The 18,117-nt window shown below is 42.0% G+C and overlaps 1 protein-coding gene across 12 annotated transcripts in view; it reads left to right on the top strand.

The window, feature by feature from the left end:
- WBP1L (WW domain binding protein 1 like) overlaps nucleotides 1-18,117 on the top strand; it is a 59,626-nt gene that overhangs the window by 29,615 nt on the left and 11,894 nt on the right. For 7 of the 12 annotated variants that reach the window (XR_015773195.1, XR_015773193.1, XR_015773196.1 and 4 more), the window contains one exon: nucleotides 14,688-14,790. Coding sequence is in view for 7 of the 12 variants with exons in the window: in XM_014250332.2 (XP_014105807.1) it covers nucleotides 14,688-14,790 (103 nt within the window). In the remaining 5 variants the exon portion in view is untranslated. Of the gene's footprint in view, nucleotides 1-4,068; nucleotides 5,090-6,244; nucleotides 7,167-12,598; nucleotides 12,694-14,687; nucleotides 14,791-18,117 lie in introns of those variants that run through there. The other 5 variants (XM_014250333.2, XM_005520702.3, XM_014250337.2 and 2 more) reach the window with 5 other exon arrangements.

Raw genomic sequence — 18,117 nt, forward strand, 5'->3', positions numbered from 1 at the left:
ATTGCTGTTTGGGATTCAGCTGGAATTGAGAGTCAGTTGGAATCAAGCATGAGCTGTTGCTGTTGGGGCTCTCAGTAACACTGAGAATATTTTAAAGTGCACAGTGTCATCTTCTGTGGTTAACCAGTTACTTGGACAGAAAGACAGGTAACAGCAGTGAGGCTGAAATGCACTGTCTCTATTTGCTTAACTTACTAAGCTGCAAAAGTTTTCCTGCACTTCTGAATCACTGAGCTGACAAAAGGGACGGCCTGTGGGGAAGAGGAAGAGCTTCTCACCACTGCAAGCTGTCGTGCTTTGTTGCACTTTGAAATTTATTGATCCATCAGACTGGTTGCAGTTCTAGCTCACACACCCGTTCCAACATGCATGCTGTATTTTCCTGAAATTATTCTTTCTTCAACAAAGATTAAGATAGTTTGGCCTGAAAAACAGTAAATGCAGTTATTCCAGTGTTCTTGTTTTGTAGTTGTAATGCATGTGGATTGGGGAACCCACTTTACCCCACTCCTAAACAATACAGTAATACTAGACAGAGTGAAAGTTTTATTTTGGGCCACTTTTCCCCTGAGGAAAAGAGTAGATATTCTAGGGCCTGCAGGTACTGGGAAGTTACCAGCCTGACCTCTTCTTCTTGGTCCTCTGGAATTTGTTGATAGCATTCTTGGTAGGCAGTGCCAATGCTGTATGTTACATGAACCCGGGACACCTGGTCCTCGCACTGGAAAGTCATCATGTTCTTGTAATGGTATCATTAGGGTGGGGAAGTTGCCCTTCACTCTTCAGGGATCTACAAGTTCACAGGTGGGCAGACAAATGGTTTGTAGGCAGATTTAGCATTGAATTGCTGTTCCAGCATTGGTGATCTCCCAGTGTCTCATGCTAGTTTTGCTAGCAAACAAGTCCCTTTAGAATATTTGCTGTCAAGGCAGATAGAGCTTGTTGTTCCTGGATAGTCTTATTCTAGAGAAACAGAGATCTGCTTTTACTTTTCCCTGTCTTTCTTTCCTTTCTTTCCTTTCTCTTTTCTTCATTCCCCAGACCATCTCCAGGATGGGAAAAGATAGTCATGTTCATTGAGATTGCTTTTTTCATACCGTGTTTTGAGTGTGTGACAGATATGTGAAGTCTCAGTCCTAGCCCCCAGGGCTGCAGGCTGACTAACAAAAATGGATGGCTCCAGAAACACTTCCCCTAATAACATGAAAATAACAGAGTGCATTGGGCAAATGGAAGAATAATTAGATAAAATTATTCCAACTTTGTGGTCAACCTGTGTTTGTGGCTGCAGAACTATGATATTAAAGTTTAATTGAGAGGATATTGCATCTCATCTGTATTTACTGTTCAAAACCTCTCCCTACCTAGGACTGTAATAGTTGAGCAACTGATAGCAGCCTCGTGCTTCAAGCCTGATAGCTTTGAGGTGCACAACATCAATTTTTGTTGCAATCATGTTATCATAACTGGATGTCCTCAAGATGTATCAAAATGAATACTGTACCTTGCTTGGTTTCCAGACCTGCTTGCAAACATCTCTCATCAAACATGGGAGCACATAGAAAGCGACTCTAAAACGGCTCAAACAACTTCCATCATGTGCTTCACTTGCGTGTTATAGCTGAGGTCATGAAGCACAGTGTGTTGGCCTGTGAAGATACTGAGCAGCAACCTTTGCTTGACATCATGTTTGGGGTAGATCGCATATTCTGGAGCAGTATTACAGACTGGGAATTCCTAGAGGCCTCTACTCCCTCCTTGCCAGTAGACACCTGCTCACCATTTTTCTGTGATGGGATCCGTGCTAACACATCACAAAAGGATGGTTGGTGGCTGCCTTTACTTTACTTGAAAGTAATGTAGATCCCATAATCTGTCCTGACATTACTATTGATTTTTCAGAGCTCTCAAGAGAGTCATCTACTGAGGAACTGTGTGAACACACAAAACTTGTGTTTGTTTTGTTCGTTTTATCTTGGATAGATGTACTCCTGTGTAGCCTTTGCAGATCTTAAATACCAGGTTTGTATAAAGGGAGTGAACCCATGCTGAGCCTGCATTAGAGCTGCTCCTGCTTTCATTAAAATAATTATTATTTCAGCTCTGGTTTCCCCCAAGCAGAGAGCAGTAGAAAATTAGAAGGGTTGTGGAAATGGACGATGAGCAGCTGAAGGCTTTGGGAAAAGATTTTACATTAAGAGGACAGAGAAGATTGATATCTTTTATAAGAAGATAGCTAACAGGTACAGAGTAATGAATGGATGAGAAGATGGATGAGGACTTCTGTTCCCACCTGCTAATAATATGAAAGTCAAATTAGAAGGTGCTGAATTCATTCTTGATGAAAGAAACTATTTGTTCACGACCACCATCTATGAAACTCACTGTTGCCTGGCAGAGCTCTGGGGCAAGAACTTAGGAACTTAAAAAAAGAGGAGGGGGTAAAAGGACATCTGTTGGTATATACAAAGCAATTGCAATGATTAGGGAAATGTAGGTGTTTTGCCAAGGTTCTAAGGGTGTTGGACAGGTTTTTATAAGGGTATGAACTACCTTGTCCAGCTCTTTTTTTTTTTTTTTTTTTTTTCTGTCCCTCTTCAGGGCTTTTTTTCCCCGTAGTCGCCTATAGCAGAATTGTGGAGCATGTTACTGGCCGCTGTCACTCAGGGACTGCAAGAGAGGGTGGCTGCTCCTGCTGCAGTCAAATGTGGTAAAGCCTGCTTGCAAACCACCTTTTCTGTGTCAGTCTTTCCAGGATTGCCAAATTCACACATAAAATAGGATGCTTTTGCTTTTCCGCCAAGTTACTGCTTTTGATAGTCCTTCACAACTTGTCTTAGATCTGGAATGATGCTTTGCCTTTTGAGTGTGTGCTGGGGGAGAGGCGGGTGGTTAAAGTTAGATTCCTTCTGACAGTAGGGATTTAGAAACTGCTGCATTGGCTCAGCCCTAGGATCTGCCTAGTCCAGAGACTGGATAGCTAGCGACAGCCAAAATCGGATGTTTCAAAGGCCAGCGTGAGGCCACAGAACAGATTACTAAAACAGAAAGCTGCTCTTTTATATCACTGGTGTTTGTCCATAAATTGGAAAAGCAAAGATTGAGTTTGTTTGATCCAAGAGTACAAAAGCTGGAAAATCCCATTGCCTGGCTTATGCTAGTTAACGCTGATGTTTTGTATCCTCCAGGAAATTGCTTTGTTGCTTGTTTTCTCTTAGGGAAATCAGGGATGTGCTTACCCCTAAACAGCATTTTTAGATGGTGCCTTTAAGTTGGTGTAAAAATAAGTAATACTTGTGTGTAGTCTCACAGCCCAGTTTTGGAGAGGACACACAGAATGAAGTTCTCATTTGGGAAACCACACTGGGCTGGTCTGAGAGGAGACAGCAGTGGTGGTCACTGAGTGGTTCTGGAATGTGCAAAATGGGTATCTTTTTCTGACACTGCTGAAAGCTGTCTAGCTGTTGGGTAGCAAGGGGTGTCTGTTCTGATATTTTCTTTAATTTTTTTTAAGTTTCCTCTATTTTTTTCCTGTTCTTTCAAATTAGCATTTGCAAGAATTTGATGTGATTTCTCTCTCTCTTTTCTGAAGTACTGAAATTACTATTAAAACTACTACTAAAAAAGGCATTCAATGAAGTCACTATGGAAAAAAGTATATTCCTTTCCTTGTCGTATATTTTAATGTATTGGGCTCCAAAGCCAAAGAGGCCAAAAGCCAGGGGAGTTTGTCCTTTGTCAAATATCCATGGAGCCGCTGCTGGGGCATACGGGAGTGGCAATGGTGTCCCGGTGTCGTCCCGCCCCCAGGACAGACGAGGACAGCTGCTGATTAAAGAGAAGCCCGAAAAAAAGAGGTTGCTGAACTTTCAAAGTGGAGGTAGAAAAGGGAGTTAAATTTAGATTACCTTCTGCAGTGTCATCTTCTACACCACTGTGGAACTTGCTGTACTCCTTGCTTGGGGGAGGACAAACAAGACATGCCATCCTAGGCACCGGATGATAAATTTGTTTATAAGGCTTAATTGCCCCTTGGCATGAAAACATGAAATGAGCTCTAGTAGAAAGAGGAACCTTTCAACAGGGCTAGTGAGATTTTCCTTGGGGAGAGGTGGATTTGAAACTCTTCCCATCATCTGTCTGGTGCTGGAGGGGTCCAATCCTGATCCTTCTGAAATCAGGGAAGTTGTTGCTTTTTCTTTAGAGGGACAGCTGTTATCTGGAGGGGCTGAGAGTTGAAAATGCTGTGAGTCAGAAAAAGTGGAATTGTGGTGGCATGGAAGTGCTTTGGATCTGTGAAGACTGCTGACGTCCCCAGGGTCTGGAGGTACTCGGAGAAACCATGGTGGTGGCTTCTAGGACCAGTGCTGTCCAGCAGGCAGCATCAAACTTAGCTTTCTCCTCAGAAGCAGACAAACCAGCTATTTTTGCTTAGCGAGATTTAATCATCACCACCCTGTTGGCTCATGACAACATTTTTAATAGGCTGCCCTCCTTTGTAGCATCCCCTTAGCAGGGAGGAGAGCACTTTTGCACTTCTGTTCCAGCAGGGCTCCCTGACAGGTCCCGTCTGCAGCGACCTGCCTGGTGTCACCCAGCAGCTCAGCAGTCTTAAGGTTCAGGGCTGCCTTTTTTTTTTTTTTTTTTTTTTTTTTTTTGTGGGGGCCGGTTGTTTTTGTTTGTGTTGGGGGTTTTGTGTGTGTGTGCGCTTTTGTGCTGGGGGGTTGTTTTTGGGTTTTGTTTTTTGGTTTGGAGGGGTTTTGTTTTGTTTTTTGGGTTTTTTTCTTTTCAGAAGTGCCCGACCTGATGTCATTTCCCTCTTGCAAACACCCCGGCTGGGCTGCGTCTGAGATATGTCACAGGGAGTGGGAGGAGGAGGAGGGGGAGCCAGCGAGTGCCTGCAGTGTCCCAGGACCCTGTTTACTTAGCATTCCCAGCTGAGAAAGCCCTGGTTTAAATAGGATCGGAGGAACGGGCTGCCCACAGCAGATGAAGAAATGGTTGCTGTGGGGCTTTAAATTCCTGCCTTCCCATGTGCTGGCGTGGAGGATGAGCCTGCAGAATGCCTTTCCTCCTGGGTCTCAGACAGGTAACCAACCGGCTGAAGTGCGGTGGGAGCTGCGTGCTCAGGTGGAGGATGTGACTGATTACTTTTATTTTTATTTCCCCCACCTCTAAGGATATGATTTCTGACTTTCCCAAAACGGAACTGTACAATCAGCACTTCCCCACCCGTGGCGTGTGATCGGAGAGCACAAGTTGTGCGAGAGACGCTTTTTATTAGCAAGGAAGGAGCAAAACTGTGAGGCAGGGATAGAAACTTCCTTGTTGTTGTTGGAGGCTTTGCAGCAGAGAGGCTCTTTGTGTTGTGCTCCTGTGCAGTTTTTGTTTGCTTGGGTTTTAGGGTGCTTTCCACAGTCCTTAAAATGGAATTGCGTTTGCATTTCTTAAAAACATGCCAGACTTTGAACTGTTTTCTTATACAGGCATTATTTTGTACGTAAGACTATGGATTTAAAAAAAAAACAAACCACAAAACCAAAACCAGAAAAAAACCTAGAAAATACCCAGGAAGAGTATTTATATATACATGTGTGTGCTTCATCTCTAAGAAAAGTCACCAAATAGAAAATGGCAACATGCTGTGATCCACAGCTTGGTGATTTTTTAATTGTTTTGAGAGAGTTTGAGCTTGAACAAGAAACTTGGGATAATTTAATAGCTGGTAATATCGAGTGGAATGAGAAATGGTAGCAACTGCCCAGCTGCTCTCTGCTGGAGGAGGTGCCAACTATGTGTTCCTAGCCTGGGGAGAGCAAACCCTTTTTTTGGTTTGGGAGGCACGTCTGTGGGGGAATCTAACTGTAGACTCTTCCCAGCACTGCTGTGATCTGTAATCCACAATAAATATATATTGAATTATATCAGAGTGCTGCTTGCAGTTTCTAATTTAGAATTAAGAAGTCGAGATGGGACCATAACATGCATTAAGCTACTACTTTCAGTTGTTTAGCAGCGCTAAAAGACTTCAACGCTCTGCTGAGTAAACAGTGCTGTCTCTTTTTCCTTATCAGTTCAGTTTTGGTGAAACGCAGCTCTCTCCCCACCCCCCCACCCGCCCCATCCGAAAACAGTTTTACATAAGAAACTACCTCTAGCACAATGACCTTCTGTGATTGGTGCAATAGCTATAAATAATAGTTCACTTGTTAGCACTCAGGGCAGAGACTTGCCTTAAAAACTCAGAACTGAACCAGAGGGGGAAATACAGGCACAAAGGCTGAATGGCTTTAGGTAACTCTCAAACTGTAGTGAGATGTAGCTGCCTCAAGTGCTGAGATTGCTTGAGACTCATGGGTGTGTTTTTCTCTAAAGTTCCTGTTTTTGAATAATTCATTTTGTTTTAGAGATGTGTTCAGTGCAGTTGGGGTGCTGCATACGGTGTAAAAGTAGAAATTAGTTGTAATTTGGTTTCATTTGCTGGAACAGTGAACATCTCTTTGCCTCAGTGGATGGATGGTTCTTTTTTCTCTGCTGGTAACTTTTCAGAATCAACAGAAGCATACACAGGAAGCAGGAAAAAAAGGTGTTGCCTCAAGAACACAAAAGCAAAGTTCTTGACTATTTTTATCCACTGATAAAGGATATAGTGGGAAAGAGGTGCTTGAACTTTCTTTAGTTTTAATAATTTTTAGCCTTAAAAAAAATAAAGTATTTGTGATTGTATCCTGCATGCAAATACTATTCAGAAAATTCTTTTTCCAAGGCTTGTTACTGAACAGTGTTGTTTAATTGAAAGTGCGGGAGGAATTCAGAAACATCTCATCACCTCCATTGTTTCTTAATTTTTGCTTGGTACTTTCTGTACTGACTGTAAACACTTGGCTGTCTGGGATGCTCTTTGTTGTTCTCACTCAACACAAGGGATGCTGATCCTGGGCTGCAAGCTCTCAGGGAAGAGGTGCTGAGTGGGGTGCCCTCCCATGAGCTGTGTGATGAAGATGGAAGGATCAGAGTGAGATCTTTGGCTCCCTAGGACCAGCACACTTTGCCCTGCACCCCTGGACTGCACTGAATGGCTGCTTTCCCTGGATCTTCTTTCATTTCTTCTTTGGGAGCCAGCAGCATTGTAGCATTGTGGATGGACTGCCAAACACCTGGTAAAAGTAAGGTGTCTGGTTGATTTGGTTGTTTTATTGTTGCAGTGGGGATGATATTTAAATGCCTAAAAAGCTAGGTCAGCACTATCTGACATCAGTGTGATGTGGGTGTATAAAGCTCCCATCCAAGGAAACATGACTGTAGAGGATCTCTGCTTTTAGTTTTAAGTGAGCTTTTCCTCCTAAGGTTGGAGGTGGAAGCTCAAACACATTCACCTAGTTCACTGCATAAATAAATTAAAAAAAAAAAAAAAGTTGGATTCCAACCATTTTCAGTTTTAATTTTAACTGCGTGAGGTTTTCAGCATGGTCTTCTGTTTGGTGGTTTAAACCAACAAAATGCAAGATGTCCTCCTCAAAGCTGTAATTTCCTAGAAGTCTAGAAGTGTGTATCTTTAATGTGAGAGGGCTGAGGACTGCAGCTGGGAAGCTTCTAGCAAGAGGTGAGGAAGTAAACATATGGAACTTAAAACACTAATGTGCACTTGTCAGAATCTGAAATTGAAACTTACAATAAAGAAAACTTAAACCAGCTCTTATTGAAATATATCAAGGTGTCTGTGATCTCTGAAAGGATAGTGTCTCTTTAAACATAGTTGGAGTATTTTTCCAGGATAAATTGATGCAACAAACCAATTTGTTCCTCAGATAAAGGTTAATAAAACCTTGGAGGTTCTGCATCTGCTGGGGGTGAGGATAGGTCTGCTGTGGCTGATTAATCATGGTGGTCTAAATATAATTCTCCTGATGCTGGCATTAGCAAAGCAATAAATGTTGTGGATTAGAATTCCCATTTTGGAGATCTTTATTGTGCCTGAGACAGCTCAGAGGCATCATTCCTCCCCCACTTATTATACTTTTAAGTGTTTGGATATTTGCACTTACTATGCTTTTTTTTCCACATTCAGCAAAACAAAATTTGTGGTGGGTGACTTATGAAGAAGCATCCAGACTTGATTTATTTCCTGGCCTCAGCTGTCTGTCATAAGGCAGGCTTACAGGAATCTATCCCCTGTTGTGCTGGCAGGACTTGGAACACAAGGTTCCAGTAACTCCCAGCAGTCAAAGCCACTGTCATCTTCTGCAATCTTACGTGCTTTTGTTAAATTGAACCCACCAAAGATGTGACACTTGCTCAGATGGTGGATTTTTGCTTTTATGTTCCGAAGGACTAACAGGTGTAACGTTTGTGAAGACGGGAGATGTCTGGAGCCTTTGGTACAGGCTCAGCCACCCTGGTGTCTGTGGGTCCTGAGCTGCCCTGGTGATCCAGGGTTCCCCAGCAGTTCTGCCTGTCCTTGCTGTGATTCCACCTGCTGTCCTTCTCTGAAAGGATCTAGTGAGTTTTTATTTAAGATTAACTTTGATTAGGAGCTGAGGAGGCTGCTGGCAAATCAGGAATTGTAATTGTGGCAAGATTGGGCATTCCAGTCTAGTATTTTCCAGTAGTAATTTTAACCTACTACCACTCTAGTGCCTTATCTGACAGAGATCATTTGGTAGCTCTGTGTTTGCATTCTCATGAGCTGTTGCTGATGCACCTCGCTAACCAACACTAGTGATAGTCTGATATGTGAGATTGAGTAACAGCCAAGTGGGAGCTAATAAATAGTGTATATCAAATAGTTGTTTCTGACATACTTAATATGCTGACAACCACTTCCATTCTGTTACTCAGAATGCTTAAAGAATATATATGGTTTAAATACAGATGTTACTCAAAATACATACTTCAGTGAATTTTTCTGAGGATAGTGTCACTTGCTTAAATCCATCCTGCTTGTTACGGGTGTGGCTGGGTACTGAGAGCAAGGGACTGCTGCCTGCAATTAATGAGATTAGTGAAATAACTAGGTCAGGATTTTGATTTATTATTAAATCGATGCTTATTACCAAAGTCCCTATGAGAGCTGTGAAACCAGACGGTCTGGAGTGGTCACAGGTAGAACCCAAGTCCTGTTAAATCCAGTTGTATCTTGCCCTTCAGCAGATGCCATTTTGGCAGTCTCCCTTCATCTTGTTGCTGGGCTTTTCTCTGTGTCTCTCCATCTGTATGCCTCTTTTGCAGGCCTTTACTCACCCCTATCATCCTGTTGTTCTTCTCCATCTCTTCCTGTTAAAATAATAATTTGCTGCATAGTGCCTTGACAAATGCTGTAGTGAAGTTTGGAGAAGTTAGCAAATTAAAGTAGGTAAAAAGCCCTGGCTATCCTATGAGACAGGAATAGCCTATAAACTGCTGTAAGTAAATGCAAGTCACATTTCCAAGTGTTTCCCAGGGTATTACCAAGGTTAGGATGAATGGATACTCTGGCAGTTTGAATGACACATAGAGGCCATACAAAGGTGCTCATATTTACAGGAAAGGAGTCTGGATTTCTGTGGAAAGAGGAGACAGAGCAAAAAGCTAAAATGGTTATTAGATTTCGTGATACTGGCCACTGCTGGTTTTGGTTACCTGATTAATGCCAACTGAGGAGTCAACTTTTGTAGGTGGTTGGCTGCCAACTATGCACTTCTGAGCGTGGGCTGTGGTGTTTGTTGCTGCAGTTGCACATATTAATTTTCAGCTTGGAAAAGAGCCATGCTAGCCTGGAATTTGCTCATCTTCATCTTTCCCCCTTCTGACTTAGCAACAGTATGTGCCCAGGTTAACTGACTTATCAGAGTAGAAAAGAGAGAAGTGCCTTGATCCTTTTATTGTGATGGAACTCCACTGTCAGTCAGTTATTTCCCTTCATTTCCAACATTGGCTTCAGACGCAATAAATCCTAACAAATTTACAGCTATTAAACTCAACCATTTACTACTGGAAGCCTTTACAAAAGTAAGGTAAGAAGGTCTATTCCATCCTTTCTTGAAGTGAGGAGCAGCTCAGTCAACATACAGAACCTCATGAATGCATCTTGTCTTGATTGTGCCCCAGATTTTGACCTTTAATTTGTCACATAGACCTCCAATAAAGGTCTAATACTAAACTGAAAGGTGAACAGAATAATTGGCTTTTTCCCTTGGCATTGACATTACTGTTTGCTGTGGCTTTGGATGTGACAACATACAGCACTGTCTTGAGTTCTCTTATATATACACCACTGCTGGATATTTTAAAGATTATTTGCAAAAGCACTTGACAGCAAAAGTGGACAACTGGCAGAGTTGTGGAGTTGCCAGTATGGTTGTGGATTTATCAAAAATGCCAAATATTAACAGGAAAATAAGTAAAAAAAAAAAAAATCTTATTCACTGTTACTTTTTGAAGTTTATGACATACAAAAACTAACCCAAAATGCCACATCTTAATACAAAGAGACTCTCAAAATGCACCAGGTGAGGCCTTCCCAGCTCAGCCAGTTTCATGACAAAGAGCCTGTATCACATATCACAAATGGTTTCTGTTGGACTGGACTGGGAGGGAATACAGGCTCCACGTCTGCAGAGTGTTCTTCCAAAATCTCCTGTCAGACACTGAATAATTCCAGTTTCTCAGACCAGCTCTTAAGATGGTACCAGGGAGGCAGTGATGCACAGGCAGCCTAGGGTACATGCTCATTTACAGGACAAAGCAAATCCCCTGAAACTAGATGGGAATCTCCTAGGCTTTGTAGGTGGGAGATAATGGATGGCATGTTCTGGCTTCTTAGTTGTGAAACAAGACTGTTCTGCTCTAATGGAGTTGAATACTCTTTGAGAGCAGACCCATGTAGATCCTGCTTAGTAATCCTGCCTGGAGGCATCTACACATAGCTGAACAAAGGCTGGTGGGGAGGGATGTGCTTGCTTGCCTGGACAACAAGAAAATGAGGCTCTCCTTCAGCAGGGAAGTCCACTCTGGAATGTAATAGCCACTGGCTATTGGGGAAGAAAGTGCTTTTGGGAAAAAACCCTCCCCCTTCCTTGTTTTCCTAAGGCTACCTTAAAAATACTCCAAACCCCCTCTGTAATAGTTCAATAAAAACTCCATGCTGGTAAGAATGACTAAAAATTACCATTACAAGAGCTGCTTGCAATGGAAATTAGAAACAAAGGCAGGTCAATGAAATATGAGTGCTTCAGTTTTCCTTCTGTGGGAATTTTTTCCACCGTATATTTTTTCCTCATCTATAAAATTAGTCTTTCAGCTCTGTGCCTTGACTATGGCTCTTAGTGTGAAAAAGGAAGTAGTATGCTTTCATAGCACAAGCACTTGGGATATTGTTTCCAGGAGACATTTAAGCTCTAGATAACTGTATTGCTGATGTATCTTAAGTAGTTAGTTTGGCAGCCTATGACACAAAGAATGCATGGGAGAAGGAAGTAGAAATGATAAAATGCTGCTGGTATGAAAAGTGCAGCCTGAGATTTAAATAGAAAGTGAAGTCAGATCAAAGAACTTGGAAATAGGTAGAAATTTCCTAGCAAAGAATGTCACGGTCTCTGTCATAGCCAGGGTTGGCTCTACATAACCTTTTCCTTGACTTGCCAAAAAGGAGCAAACTTTACAGTGGCTCAGCTTTTCACAGAAATTAGTCTTGACTTAAAAGAGTAAAGGAGACTGAAACACTTGTTCCAAAGGAGTCACCTGTAACATAACCCAGAACAATGCTCTCATTGTGCCAGAATCTTTCCCTAATAGACTGCTATTTGTGAAGATCTGTTGCCTTTACCTTTTATCTGTTTCCCTGTGCCAGGCTGTGTAATCCAGTGTTAGAGGTAGCCATGCCCTGAGCAGTAGTAGGACCATGTGACCTGCTGGGATCCTTTCCAAACCAAATTATTCCTTGATTCTGTGAAACTGTTTGGAAACACGGGTGACAGTTCTGGGCCTGACATGTGGCCCCCAAGTCTGACAGCTCTGTGTTCCCAAAATCCTATTGGTGGCTGGGCTGGCAGAGGGCTGCAGAAAGGCTCCAAAATGAGCTGCTTGGACTTTGAGGCGCATGGCTGGTGGTCGGCAGTGCAAAGACTTCAGAACCCCTGGCTGTTCTGAACTGTGGGAGCTGAAAGCCAGCTGCAGGACTATTTGAAGGTACAAGCACATGTGCATTAGCAGGGAAGAGCATTTGTCTTGGTCAGTGTGTAAAGAAGCTCTGGACAGTAGGATTTAAACTCTGCTTAGATGGGAAGCAGGATGTTGTATGAGACATGATCTTCAGGAACAACCTGCAGAACACCATCCTAGCTGCTCAGGATCCTCTGTTGAGAATGTACTGACACACCTGTTGTTGGCCAGCTGGGTTAACAAGAAGCAGCCCTGCACATAAGCATGTGTGGAAAAGTAATTTCCAATATAATGAGGTTGGCAAGAGGAAGTAAGTTCAAATAAAAGGATGGTGTGATAAAAGTCTCTGAAATCAGGACTGCTGCAAGTTTTTAACTGGGAAAAATATAGTTGAAGATGTTATGAGTTACTGCTGCCCAAAGACACTGATTTTTTTCCTTATTGCTATTCTTTGAAGCAGGCAACACTGAATGAATGAAATTTTTGGGGAGTAAACCAGAAGTGGTCAAGAATGGATCAAGTATGGTGATGCAGAGGAGATCATGAAATGGCACTGTGAGACTCTTGTTTTTCACCAGTTCTGTGTGATTAATTTTCTGGTTCAACAGGTCACATTGATCTTCATGTGTCACAACTACAAACCTCAGCCAGTCATTCTCTGACTTGAGCATTATCAACAGGATTGCAATTTTGCAATGGCATCTTAATTTCTCAATTGCCTTCATATGAAAGCCAAAATCTATGTTGTTCATCAGTTACATTAGCTCTGCAAGGCCAACAAAAATGAGGAAAAATGTAAATAAACTAATAAGAACAGATAAGAGAATAGATGTGCCCTATTTCTAGTTCTTTTGCTGGCTAAAATTACAATTTTTGGAGTGAATAGAATGCTTGAAGCAGAAAATGCTGTGCTAGCTCAGCAATGTCTCCTAATAGTTGCCCCTAGTTAGAGATGGAAACACCTCCTTACCGTATAGGAAAATGGTGTTTCTACTGTTGACATGCCAACATCTTGAGACAAGAACCAAATGTTTGGTTTAGCTGCCTATAGTAGTTGGACTGCTCTGTCCAGCAAAATGTTTGTCTATTCCTGAAAAATAGAGGCAGATTCCCCTCCAGTTTGTTGCCTCTGTAGGTGAGTTTTAAAGGTGCTTTTTAGAGCTTTTTGTGGAAATCATGATATCCATGGAAGGAAGGGAAGCAATTACATCATATGCTGAATTGTACCCTCACATGATCAAAACCTTTTCAAAAGTTGGTGTGACTTCTTAGGAGAAAAGAAGCATCTTGGGTCTTTCCTGCTGAGTCTCAGATGGCAGGAGGTTGTTCTGCTTTTAGAAGTTATGTTGCTGCTGTAATTTGGGTGCTCAGGTGGGAGCGCTGTGTTGGGGAGATGTGACTCCAACCAGGGTGCTGTGTGGTGGGGAAGTGCTGGTGCTCCTCCAGGTCCCCAAATACACTGAAAACTTCGTGCAGGACTCCTCTGCACTGAAGCTGCTGGGATTCACAAATGTGCATCCCTGTCACCTACTGGTGGCATTTTGTTGGGCTTTCAGTGGGTTGGTGTTTTCTTCTTTGCAAGCCGGTGCTTCCAAAAATTTTTTTTGAACACAGCTTTCAGTATAAGCCTACCCACATTTTCATTTCCTTTTTATAATAAATTTCAAGTAAAATAAAGTGAAAATAAAAACTTTGTTACAGTGGTTTTAATTAAGATTTGTTTGTTTCTTAAACTTCATAGTGTTCTTTGAACTCCCAGGTTATTCCAAAACCTATTAGAGGATGTACAAACCACTGCCTTCAAAATGTTTCTGTTTTCTTGTGTTTTGTACTTTTTCCCAGCCATGTTTTCAGACTATCAGGAAAACATGGACTTCTGGGAGGTGGTGCACCATGTGGGGAGCTGAGACATCACACCATAGACCTTTTCCATGTTGGGTGTCTTGAGAAGCTGCTGGGTGATACGCTACAGCTGATTCGCCTCTGCTCCTGGACTGCTTTGCTGTTCCAGGAAGTTTTACAGGAATGCTGATCTTACATAAAGCACATGGCTAATTATGAAGGAATCATTTTAGACAGGAATCTTGCAGGAACATATTGTAATTATCATTTAGATCTAAGTGAATCCAAGCAGTCTTTTCTGAAATTATAATGTTCCCTTTATGAATGCTTTTCCTCTGCTTGGCATTCAGCCCCAGTAATACAGCGATACTGTGTACAATGTGGAACAAATGTCATCTCTTCTTTTAAGAGAATGCCTGGCTCCCAAAATGTGGTAACTTTTAGTGGAAAAGGAGAGGAATGATGAGACAGCAGTGCTGACTAGATGCTAAAACAGTGTAACTCGTGGGTTTAGAGATACGGGGATTTTCTTCTCAATGGTCCTTTGTGGTTTTTTGGTGGTCCTTAGGGGAATTTTAACCTTCTTATGTATTTTAGAGTTTCCAAAGACCATAACTTGTACTTTTCAAATGATTGCAGATCATTGAGTAAAACATTTACAAAAGATACTGACAAAGCATCTTAAAAGTGTGTCTGTTTAATTTTAGGACAAGGAAACCTGCATGGGTGTCAACAATCAAAGTTACATATGTGAAACGGGCCACTGTTGTGGACAATCCCAGTGTTGCAACTACTACTATGAACTCTGGTGTAAGTCCTTCCATTTTGTATGGCTTCCCTTCCTAATCTGCATGGCTCTCATACCATACTACAGGTCTGGCTTGTGTCCCCTGGGGTTTTGTATTCAGCCCTTGTTGTGCATTGCCATTGCATTTCACTGCAGCACAATCCAGAGCTGATGTGATATGACAAGGAAATAGGTTTCACAGTGGGTGCCTTCTCAGGAGTAATGGGTCATCTTGCCACTGTTGTTTGTTCTTGTCACTGATTTGAGTACTCAAGATGTCATACAGGAGTGAGGAAACTATACTGAGGGAGAAATGCCATGCACACACCACTAGAGCTTGACACACTCAAACAAGGTATTAATTCAGTGTCTTTCATCTTGTTGGTTTAGTTTTTTGCAAGCACAACAAGTTTAAATCTGGTATATGTTTTTAAAGATGTCCTTTCAAGAAGGAGGGCCAGGGTGCTTATTCTCTTCAGGATTGTTTGGAGTCCTTGCATAGAGAGAGTCTTGGGTAAATCCTGTGGGTTTGTAGTGACTGAATGCTGTGCTGTGAGGAACACACATTGCCCATTGTGACCCCTCTTATCTCCTCTTTCCCAAACTGTGAGATATGAAAATATCAAAATTTCCAGCGAATGGTTGAGTGTCTGTACCTGCTGAGTCCCCTTAGATGGCAGCAGGCAGGTCAAAGCAGGTGGTTAGCAAAACTTGATTAGGATATATGGAAAAATGGAAAGTTGAAAGCATAAGAAAGTCATAAATGCTGAATTTTAAGGGAAAATTTGTTCAGTCTTATGGTGTCTTCTTTCTCGATTAGGAACACAAAAGGTTGAAATTGGTGTTGTGCTGTTGTACTGCCCCAAGCCTAGGCTGGGAGGGCATCTCTGCTCGGGAATTTGGAAACGTGGTGCTCTGAACATTGTATCCCTAGAATAGATACTTTCTTACCACACCCAGTGGTATCTTCTAGCTTTTATGCAACTGTGCTTTCCACTTAATCTCTCTGTTGTACCCACAGTTTCACTTGCCCAAAGTAGTTTGTGTGTAAATGTGTTATACGTACAAAGACTGTCACTTAACCTGGATCCAAGGACAGGAATAGCTGACACTTCATCCTTTAGTCTAGAAACATGCTTTTGCTTCTCAAATTAGTCAATGAAGTATGGGTGATCTGGTTATAAACTGAACAGGACTCTATAGTAAGCATCTTCAAGACACGCTATGCTCAGACTCCAGAGACTGGCCGTGTCGATACTAATGGCAGGATTTTAATGTATTGCAGACCTTTTACACCAGACTTGTTTTCCAAAATGTCCAAACAGTTCAAGAAACAATTCAGGATAGGGTGTCGAGGGGCAGGTCCAGGGATCGTAGCAGGCTGAGAAACAGATATGAATATATTGGAACCTTGGAGTGCCTGGATCAGACTGTAGCAGTCAGCAGCACAGGCAGGACAGATGGCAGGAATTTGTTGAGAGTAGAGGGGAATGCATGGACAGAGGAGAGTGGGGAAGGTCAAACCCGGTTTTGCATTTGTGTGGGTGGGAATGTAGAGGAAGATGCATTTGTGCAAAGGCTTACAGGCTCCTTGGCAAACAGGATCTAAATTGAGCAGCAGCGTGGAGTGCAGCTGCACACTGGTGCTGGTGGCACAGTCACCATGTTTCTCCCATGGTCATCTTGAGCGGCTTAGTGGAATTGCATACAAACAGTTTGGTCCAAGCAATAGCCCCCTGCCATTTTAATGGGATGGTTTAGCTGTCTTTGTGCTCTCAGTATGGCACAGACTTTTGTACTTGGCAGTTCCTGGCTGCATCATAAAAGTTCTTGGAAGACAAAACCAGATTTTGTTAGAAGGAGGCAGAATATTAAAGGCTTGTTTTCAGAGCAGACTCACAGGTCACACTGAGATCATGGAATAAACATGTAGGTCACACACACTGCTGGATGGTTCCTCAGGAGAGATAGGTTTCTGTGTGTTCATATTCCTTCTGCCTCACAGAGAGCATCATGTACCACACCAAAATCAGGGGAGTAATTCAAACATGAGACCTGTTCTATAGGCTTTTTGCAAATTCAGGCAAACATCCAACACAGATTTAAAATCAGTTAATGTTTTCAAAGCTTGCTTTGCCATTATGAATGATATGAAAAAAAATTCCTTTTGGATGGAAAGGAGTCATAGATGGAGCACATCCTTTAAACCCATATTCTAGAACTTGTGAGCTTAGCTGCTGCTCAGGAGTTGTGGAGTGGAGTGTCTTTGATAGGTACATATGCTGAGGCACTCTGAAGGCCTTCAAGGTAAAAAGTAGTGATAGTAAATGTAAGTAGTCTTAATATGAGCAGTGGAGAGCAACAGCTTTACATGCTTGGGAATAGATTAGCTTTTTAAAAGTTAATAATAACTTCTGGTTAATGAACAGTTAACATAGCAGCACCTTTTAAGTGTGGCTTCATGGTTGTTCTGTTTTGATTTTAACTAGCATATGTACGTACTGAAGTAGCTTTTGAGAAGTTTTTGCTTCTCTTGACCTCAGACCACCAGTGTGTGTTTCAGACCTTAGTGTGCCTGAAAACAGACCTTCTTGCTAGTCCTGTTGAATTAAATCCTGGATTTATCTACCACCACGGCTTTGTGGGAAGAAGAAGCAGAGGAGGGTGGCATTTGAAATGGAAAAGAAAACTAGTCTGTCTTTGCTGGACACTCGTTCTGAAACATGATCCTGTTTTGTGTTCTCTTGGAATTTTTCCTGTAAAAAGGACCTTTTTCCCTGTTTAAGAATTTGAGGGAAGTTTGTCTCTGAAAATGGCTGATCTCAGCAATTCTAGGCAACAAGTAAGATTGTGGTAATTGTAAACCAGTTGTTGAGGGTAGTGGAATAGGATGTAAAACCAAGGTATTATTTTGTTAAGGGGTGGAGTGGAGGAATGGAGAATGATATGCCAAGCAGGTGGACGGCCTGTGTTTAAAATTAGATAACAGCCCAGTTCAGATTCCCCACCCATCTCTTATTAAAAAAAAAACTAAACCAAAACCAGTGCTGTGTTGCCAAATAATGAAACTATATTAAGATTTATAGATATAAGTCTAATAACCGTATAAAGGTCTAATTAGTTCTTAAGCTTGGTAGATGGTAACATGGTGGGGGAAAAGCTGCATTATGTCTTTTAATTTTCTTGGAACATAATAATAATAAAAAATGTGAAAATTTACTGTTGCATTTCCTCACATGGGAAGATGTTTGGATGATGGATGAGCTGGATCAGCATTTTAATTGAACAATTTGCTTGGACTCCCCAGAGAACTCATGGTCCCCAAGGGGGAGAATAGCAGCAGCCACTGG

This window comes from Pseudopodoces humilis, chromosome 9 (genome assembly GCF_049639895.1).
Source record: "Pseudopodoces humilis isolate 2021_Gansu_Grassland_sample_001 chromosome 9, ASM4963989v1, whole genome shotgun sequence".
In the NCBI taxonomy this organism is placed as follows: domain Eukaryota; kingdom Metazoa; phylum Chordata; class Aves; order Passeriformes; family Paridae; genus Pseudopodoces; species Pseudopodoces humilis.